This window comes from Panthera leo, chromosome C1, assembly GCF_018350215.1.
Source record: "Panthera leo isolate Ple1 chromosome C1, P.leo_Ple1_pat1.1, whole genome shotgun sequence".
Classification (NCBI taxonomy): Eukaryota; Metazoa; Chordata; class Mammalia; order Carnivora; family Felidae; genus Panthera; species Panthera leo.
In genome coordinates, this window is record NC_056686.1 from 24,307,013 (window position 1) to 24,315,299 (window position 8,287).

Here is an 8,287-nt window from a genome sequence, read left to right on the forward strand (position 1 = left end):
CTTATGGACCATCTCAAGGGTTCTTAACCTTCCCCTTTGATCATCTGACTGAAAGCTATGGACTCTGTCACCAGGAAAGCATAAGGAATCTTTTGTATCTGATACTGAATAGTTAATTAAAGACACCTCCCCTTACTGAAGCCCATCTATAGACCTCAGGATAAAAGTCCTTGGAAACTAACTCACTGAACTGTTGTATCTGCTTCTATTAGCATGAATATGAAACCAACCCTTTGCCATGCACTAGCCCTCTGGTGAAAAAGTAGCACTAATTCATGTTTGCTGTGGCCAGCATAATAAATGGTCTTTCTTCTACCTTCTCTGGAGAGGAAAAGGTCGTCCCAGGGTGGGTGTTAGTTCTGTGACCCAACTACCAGCAGCTCTAACCCAATCCAAAGATGGAGGTCTTGTGCTCTGGGGTAGGATATTCCATCTCTGGCTCCATAAACAGTTCTCAGCCTGGGCGCAGGCTCAGTGGTGTGTCCAGAAACGTGAGCTAGACTTGCTAGTGAGGGGAATGGTATTAACCAAGGTGCCCCTGCTCTGTCCCTGGCCCACTTCATGGATCCCAATTGTCTCTCTTAGAATACTGCCTCTTTCCTTAGCCTTCCAGCCCCTGTCCTTGAACTTCTTCCTAGCTTCATCTTTCAGTTTTACTTTAATGTCCCTCTTGATTAGGATATTGGGGCTGGCAAAGGCAAGTATTACGCTGTTAACTACCCGCTCCGAGATGGGATCGATGACGAGTCCTATGAGGCCATTTTCAAGCCGGTAAGTGGCTTATCCACCACCCGGGCTACCAGTGGGATTAGTCTAAGGGATGGGTAGCAAAGTACCCCCAGCATACCTCAGGGACCTCACCCCACTGAGAAGCTGGTTGGGAAATGAGCTGTGTTTTGACCCTGGATTGTTATGCTGTGTGGTCAGCTAGAGGAACAAAATTCATCCAAATATTTATTGATGCCTTCTGTGGGTCAGGCCCTCTGTCGGATACAAGAGTATCTAAGACATGAATCATGCCCTTAAAGACCTCACAGTCTACATCGTGGGAGGCAGGCACACACACAACAGTGTGTGGTCATTACTGTTTTGCAGGATGAACAGAGGAAGGGGAGACAAACCGCTGCCTGGGCTGGGGAGAGGGTAGTCAAAGAGGATTTCACAGAGGTGGTGACATTTGAGCTGGACTTTGGAAAATGAGGAGTTGCTATGTGAAGAAGGAGGTGGAGGCCGGAGGGCAGGGATGGCATTCAGCAGGGGGGACAGTACATAGCTGTATGTAGATCAGTATGATGGGTGGGAGGAGTGTTGAAGGACGTGGGAAATGTATATGGGGGTCTTGGATGCCAAGCTGAGGAGTTAAATCTTCACCTGCAATCCACAAGGAACCATTACTGGAGTATTAACCTAATAAGGTTAGGTAGTCAAGTGCCTACTGTATGCCTTGCAGTAGGGGTGACAGAGAAGTCCAAGGTATGATCTTTGTCCTAGGTAACGTCAAAGTCTTGTGAGAATGGGAAAGGTGAAGGTGAGCACTCCCTCACAATAGGAGGCTCAAAGTCTCAAAAGACTGAAGGAGCAGGGCAGATGAAGCCAAGGGTCAGAAGAAGGGGCACTGGAGCTTGGGTAGTGAAAGAAGCGGAAGACTGAGGGAAAGGTGAGGCTGTTCTAGGTTCAGCATTACTAGAGCTAGAAGAAGCGTCTTGGAGAGCCTCCTAAATTGAAAAACTGAAATCCTAAATAGGGAAACAAGAACTCCAGACTGATACTTCCTCCTTACCACCCCGCACGAGGGAGAGTGGAAATGTAGGAATAAATACAGGAAACGGAAGAAGTACTGCAGCCCACCCTTTGCAGCCCCTAACATCACATAGCTTTTCTTGAAGCTGGTGGTGACGAGGATGTGTCCTTTTAGGTCATGTCCAAAGTAATGGAGATGTTCCAACCCAGTGCAGTTGTCTTACAGTGTGGCTCTGACTCCCTATCTGGGGATCGGTTAGGTTGCTTCAACCTGACCATCAAAGGTGAGACCAGGTAGCATAGAGATGGGTGGGCAGGGTTCTGCCAGGCGCTCCTGTAACCCAGCACCCCTTTCTCCCATCAAGGGCATGCCAAGTGTGTAGAGTTTGTGAAGAGCTTCAACCTGCCTATGCTGATGCTGGGAGGAGGCGGTTATACCATCCGTAACGTGGCCCGCTGCTGGACGTATGAAACAGCCGTGGCTCTGGACACGGAGATCCCAAATGGTAATAGCCCTGGGCCAGGTTGGGCTGGGCAGAGCCAGAGCTCATGTGTCCTAGAGTTTGTAACCCCTTCCCCATTGGCCATGTGGCCTCTCCTCTTCTGATACTGGGCATTGATTCTCTTCCCTATCTTCTTGTGATTGTCAGACCATCGCTTTTTCCTGAGTCCTTTTTTGACCCTGCCACCTCTCCTTCCCACTTCTGGTCTAGACATAATGATCAGTGGTTATTTATAGCTTTGGAATTTCTACTCTGTAGGGTAACTGGGGTAGTGAGTGAGGAGGTGCTCCCGACGAGCATTGCCTAAATTTTTCTAAACCATGAGCTTGTGCCTTCTCCTCAGTGGGGGGTGAGGTGTGGACACTGGAGAATGGCATTAAAAAGACTGAAACCCTATAAACACTCAGGTCTCACCCTGTCTCAGAGGCATTCTTCTCAGTTTGATGGTTGGGCTAGCAGTTCCAGATAAACCTACAAGTGCTTTTCTCAGGGTCCCATGGTAGCCAGGTCTTTGACTCTTATCTCCTGCCCCCAATTAGAGCTTCCATACAACGACTACTTCGAATACTTTGGACCAGATTTCAAACTTCACATCAGTCCTTCCAATATGACCAACCAGAACACCAATGAGTACCTGGAGAAGATCAAGTGAGTATATTCCCCAGACACACCCTGATTGAACATTCCAGGCTCTGGTTTGTCCCTAACCAGCGCCAGCCACCCTCTCTACCATTGGCCATAGACAGCGACTGTTTGAGAACCTGCGAATGCTGCCCCACGCACCTGGGGTCCAAATGCAGGTGATTCCTGAGGATGCCATTCCAGAGGAGAGTGGCGACGAGGATGAAGAAGACCCTGACAAGCGCATCTCGAGTAAGACCCAGACCCAGGGGCCTGTAATTTCCCACTCAGTAGGTCGCTGACTTCCCACCACTGTTCTTGGTTCCACTTTCCTCTCAAGCTACCCACCTGTTGAGAAACCCAAGTTCTGGTAGTTGGGACAGTTTAGGGAGTCTGAGTTTCCTTCCTTTCTTCTTGGTCACCCCTTCCCTTGGTGTCTCTTGGACACACAGGGAGGCACTGGGCACAGGTCCTGAGGTAAAGATAATCTCCTGCACTCTCACCCATTATTTCCCATTACTTCCCAGTCTGTTCCTCTGACAAACGAATCGCCTGTGAGGAAGAGTTCTCGGACTCTGATGAAGAGGGAGAAGGCGGTCGCAAGAACTCTTCCAACTTCAAAAAAGCCAAGAGAGTCAAAACTGAGGATGAAAAAGAGAAAGATCCAGAAGAGAAGAAAGGTGGGTTTGGGTTGTATCTGGACTTGGGTCTTGAGCCCCAGGCCCCAGAGGAGGATGAATCTATGTAGGGCACTGGGAGGAGGGAGCTGACTCAGGCCCTGCCTTCTGTGGGGCTGTCTCAGCTCCCAGAAGTGGCAGGGCCCACAAAAGAATGAAACTCGATTTGTCATCTCCAGTGGCTGATTGAGCCCTGCCAGGCTCCAGAGCCAGGGACATGCCTGGGCTCCCCTTGGTCAGGAGTGTGGCTCTCACATACCACCCAAGCCCTTTTCCCAGCACTTCACCCCAGTTTCCCAGGGGGCTGCCTCCGCCCACTGGGTTCAGGCTCTAGCAGGCCAGGAAACCGGTCCAACCTGTTTGTTCTCCACAGGGCTCAATGGGAGGGCCTGGGATGGGCTTTTCTCTCTTTAGTATGTCCACTGAGCTGCAGTGTTGGGGAAGGGGTTTCAGGTAAGTGAAAATTCCGTGGGTCTTTCTGGAAGGGATCCCTTCACCATCTCTACATTCTTATGTTCTAGAAGTCACAGAAGAGGAGAAAACCAAGGAGGAGAAGCAAGAAGCCAAAGGGTGAGGAAGGAGCTGTCAGCCATCTCCCTGGCATTGGAGCACCAGCCCTTTTGTCCGCTATGCCGAGGGAAGGCGCAGGGACAGCTGGTGCGGCTTACAAAGACCTCTTTCAGGGACCAGTCCATCTCTGCAGTTCTAGGCAGAGCTAGGAAGCCCCAGCTCTCAGCAGTCACCTGGGCAGCTAGGGTCCTATAGAAGTCATTGTCCCCATATTTTTGCCTCAAGGCCTCTGGGGTGCATGATCTCATGCCAGTCTCTGCTCTCTCCACAGGGTCAAGGAGGAGGTCAAGTTGGCCTGAGCAGACCTCTCCAGTTGTGGCTTCCTGCCAAGTTTCCCACCTTTCTCCCACAACCCCTCAGATTTTATATTTTCTATCTTTCTGTGTATTTATATAAAAATATATTAAATATAAATATCCCCAGGGACTAGACAGGAACCAGGGCCCTGAGCCCAGGGCACGTGTTAGGAGTGAGCTTTTCTAGTGGCTGTCTTGCCACCCATCCTTTTCCACTTCTTAATTTTGAACTATAAAGGGTGCTGGGTCTGGAAAGCATATTCTTAAGAAGCCATAGGACAAAATCCTGAAATGTTAAGTGCCTGCTTAGTGGCTTTGGAAAGGTGCCCTTACTGGGCATTCTAGGAGTGGCTAGATCTTGAGGGACCCCCTGTCAGGCTCCTTAAGGTAATATCAGCCATTTTTAGATTGGTTCTGTTATCATACCTTCCCACTGGCCCCCTGTGAGCCAAGAAACTCACACTGCCTGCCCTCTATCCTCGCCCAGTTCTGCAGGTGGAGATTGGTAGTCTAGTTTCCTTTTTGAGATACTATTTTAATTTTTGTGAGAATCTTTGTAATAAAATGGTACATTTCTACATCCTCCTGAGCTTGTCTCCTAGCAGTATCCCTGGGTTGATTTCAACTCCACTTCCCTGTCCTTCTGGTGTCCATGAGAATCTGGGCAACCCTCCTGAACAAGAAGACAACCCCACAATCTTACCCCTCACCTTAATCCCTCCCTCAAGGGTTGAGGTTAACCAGTCTTCTCACCCTACTCCCAGAAGACCACTCATTAAAAAGCACTACTAAAGGGACGACATTTATTCCTTTTCCAAATGTTACAGTAAAACCAGGTGGAAGAGAATGGTTTTAGCAGTTAGAAAAAAAAAAAAAAAGTACAAATCTGGGGTTTGGCCATTAAAAGTTATTTACAACAATGGGAGGGGGAAAAAAAAGACAACAAGAAGTTGTTTCACATTACAGACCTCCCCCCCACCCCAAAGCCTAATACTTGCTTACCAAGTCAAAAAAGAGACACAGTCGATTCACAAGCTGGAGGTTTGAACTTGAGTAAGACATTTATAAAAACCTAGACAGGGGCAGTGTCCTCCCCAGCCCAGGTGCCACTAGGCACAGCACAAGAGACTAAAAACTCAACAGGGGTTGGGGGGGAGGGGGAAGGCTGGACACTCAGGGTTTGGGAGTGTAGGCACCCCACATCTGGCTCAGGGATTTGGGGAATAGAGTAAACAAAACCTACTTGGAAAAGAATTGGGGAAGAAAACCAGCAATTGCCTTCTGCAGGGCAGGACAGGGGTGGGGACAGGAGAGGTAGGGCCAGGGGCAGGAGCATTTCACATCACTAACCTAACTTGGGAAACTGCAAGGGACCATCTTCAACTGGCCTTAAGAGGAAGGCCAAATGGACGATGGGAGAATCCACAGGAGGGAAAAGGAGAGGGAACGTGGCGGGGAGGGGGCAACAGCCCCTTCCTTTCTGGGCACAGGAAGGCAGCCAGGGCACCAGGTCCAGGCAGTGACCTCACAAGGACAGCACAGTTTTTGCAGCTTAGAGATCACCCACCTGCCCCCACCCAGCTACTCATTCTGCTCGCTGGCGGGTGTAGGGCCACTCTCCGGCCCCGAGGGAGTGGATGGCTCTGCAGCCTGGGGCCCTGCCTCTTCTGTGTCTCCTCCCTTGGAGGCAGCACTAGCCTCTGCCCCCTTGGCCTGGGGCTCCTGGCTCTCGGGGGTGGCAACAGCCTTCCCTTCCTGGGCTGTGCCTTCCTCGCTGCAGGCACCGATCTCCCCCTGCTCCTGCTCTTCCTCTGTGGGTGAGGAGGCAGAAGAATCACCCCCACCCTCCTTCCGATTTCTCTTGAAGGACAGACCACTCAATTTGAAAGGCTTCTTGAAAGAGAATTTCTTCTTCTTCTTGGGGGTCTCCTTGGCGGGGGCATCCCCCTTGACCTCAGCGCCCTGGCTAGGGGGTGCTGGCTCGATGGCATCGCCAGTGGCCCCGGCTGCCTCCTCTGTTCCGTTCACGGGGGGCGATTCCCCTTCACCCTTGGGGGATAAGTCTCCATTGCTTTTCACGTGGCCATTCTCCTGCAGGGCAGAGGAGACAGCAATGAGGGCCGGGGCTCTACCCCACCTCCCCCAGCCCGCCCCTGACCCCTTCCAGGCAATGGGACCCCGACTATTCTGCAACCCGGGAGGTTGGCTGTAGCTTCACCCCCACCGGGATCCCGTCAAACATCTCCCTCCTGCCCTCACGAGCGCGCGGGGGCCGAGCGCGCAGAGGCCGCGGCCGGCAGGAGGCGCTGGGGTCCCGTGGCCCCCCCACCCACCTCCCCCGGGGCGCGCTCTCCATTCGGCACAGACCCGCTCGAGGCCGCCGATCCCCGGCGGGCGGGCGAGCGAGCCCAGCAAGCCGACAACGGGCGGGAAGCCGCCCCAGGGCGCTCTTCTCCGCACCTGGACGGCCCATTTTCCCAGCCTCCTGCTTTGTGTAAACGGCCCCCCACCCACCCTAGGCTCTCCCATCTCGATTCACCCCCACCTCCCCACCGCCGCCAAAAAGAAGGCCGTGAGCCACCGAGATCGGGTCTAAGGGTGGAGTGCCCTCCCCCCCGGGCGCCCGCCCCGCGGCCCCTGGGCGCCCCCTTGGCGCGGCCCGGCAGCGCCTTTGTTCCTCGCGCGGCACTCGGGGCGGCCGGGGGGCAGCGCCGGGGGCCGGGGCCGCGAACAAAGAAGGCAGCGGGGCCGGGCCGGCGCCCCCTCCCCGCCCCTCCCCTCGCTTCGCCCGCGGGGGCTGCGGCGCCGAGAACAAAGGGACCGGGCGGGGGAGGGGGCGCCGCGTGTCCCGGGCCGGACAAAGCGCGCGGCCCCGGCCCAGGGCCCCAAAGGGGGCGAAGTGAGGGAGGAGGGGGCCGGGTCGGGCCGTTCCGAGTGCACCCACCTGTCCGTTGGCCTTAGCAGGGGAAGCGCCTGCTGCCTCCTCGGCGGTCACGTCGCCCCGGGGAGCCTTGGAGCTCTGGCTGCCCATGATGGGGGGGGGGTCTGCTGGGGGGCGCCCGGAGCCGCCCCGGGCTCGCGCCGCAGGGGATAGTTCAGCCGGGTCGGCCTGGCCGGCGGAGGGGTGGGGCTCGCGCCTGAGGGGGAGGGGTATCGGGGGGGAAACCGAGCTGCACCCCCCTCTCCGCGCCCGACCCGCTAGCTGCGCCCGCCGCCGCTCAGCTCCGCGCCAGAATGCCGCCCGCCGCCCGCCGAGCTGCCTTATATATGCGCCCCAGCTCGGGGCGGGGCCGGACATTTAAATAAGCGCCCAATCGAGGAGCAGAGGCGGGCTCAGGTCCCGGGCCCCACTTGCGCAGTGGGCGACGCCGGCGGTCTGGTACCCCCAGCCTACTCGCCTACCAGGGCAGGTGGGGTCCAGCGTGGGTAGGGGAGAGGCGGGTCTTTCGGCGAGCTGGGCAGAGGAGTGGGGGGGGGCTCCTAGAGGAAGGGGAGAGCAATCCTGTCACCACCCACCCGTCCGAGTGGACGCCCCAGCAACTGGAGTGGTCCCAACACCTTGGTCCTGCACTGACAGCCCCTGTCAGTCTCCCCCTAGAACTCTTCGAAGGGCTCACATGCCCAGACTCGTTAGAGGTTTGGTCCTGAGTTATGCTCCGGAGAATGTGGTCATGGAAGCCGCAGGGCCCCGCGCTGGGATCTGCGCCCCCTCAGGCCGGGAGACCCGTCAGAGGTCCCACCCACGTCCCTGCCTGCCGGTCCCGGTCAGCCTGGGGGGTCTGGCCCGCCGCGGAGTCCCTCTGGTCAAGACTGGTAAGATGCGTCCCTCAACTCCCCCTCCCCCCCCCCCCTTCGCAGCCAGTCACACACGAAGCCCCCA

The 8,287-nt window shown here is 55.3% G+C and overlaps 2 protein-coding genes across 6 annotated transcripts in view; one reads left to right on the forward strand and one right to left on the reverse strand.

The window, feature by feature from the left end:
• HDAC1 (histone deacetylase 1) overlaps positions 1–4,987 on the forward strand; it is a 31,680-nt gene extending 26,693 nt beyond the window's left edge. For 4 of the 5 annotated variants that reach the window (XM_042951070.1, XM_042951072.1, XM_042951071.1 and 1 more), the window contains 8 exons: positions 679–771; positions 1,916–2,024; positions 2,106–2,246; positions 2,783–2,891; positions 2,986–3,116; positions 3,392–3,544; positions 4,063–4,111; positions 4,383–4,987. In XM_042951070.1, coding sequence (XP_042807004.1) covers positions 679–771; positions 1,916–2,024; positions 2,106–2,246; positions 2,783–2,891; positions 2,986–3,116; positions 3,392–3,544; positions 4,063–4,111; positions 4,383–4,410 — 813 coding nt within the window. In that variant the 3' untranslated portion in view covers positions 4,411–4,987. The remainder of the gene's footprint in view (positions 1–678; positions 772–1,915; positions 2,025–2,105; positions 2,247–2,782; positions 2,892–2,985; positions 3,117–3,391; positions 3,545–4,062; positions 4,112–4,382) is intronic. The other variant, XM_042951074.1, reaches the window with a different exon arrangement.
• A 209-nt stretch (positions 4,988–5,196) lies between these two features.
• MARCKSL1 (MARCKS like 1) lies at positions 5,197–7,630 on the reverse strand. Its single transcript, XM_042951075.1, has 2 exons — positions 7,352–7,630; positions 5,197–6,498 (listed from the first exon to the last, which is right to left on the reverse strand). The coding sequence occupies exons 1-2, from the start codon at positions 7,436–7,438 to the stop codon at positions 5,989–5,991; spliced, it is 597 nt and encodes a 198-aa protein (XP_042807009.1). The 5' UTR covers positions 7,439–7,630; the 3' UTR covers positions 5,197–5,988.
• Positions 7,631–8,287: the final 657 nt, after the last annotated feature.

What these genes read in the sequence shown, in the direction of transcription:
- MARCKSL1 (XM_042951075.1), bottom strand. Translation starts at nt 7,438, where the DNA reads ATGGGCAGCCAGAGCTCCAAGGCTCCCCGGGGCGACGTGACCGCCGAG. An exon ending in CTGCTAAGGCCAACGGACAG is followed by an intron (nt 6,499 to 7,351) that starts GTGGGTGCACTC and finishes TCTGCCCTGCAG; the next exon opens with GAGAATGGCCACGTGAAAAG.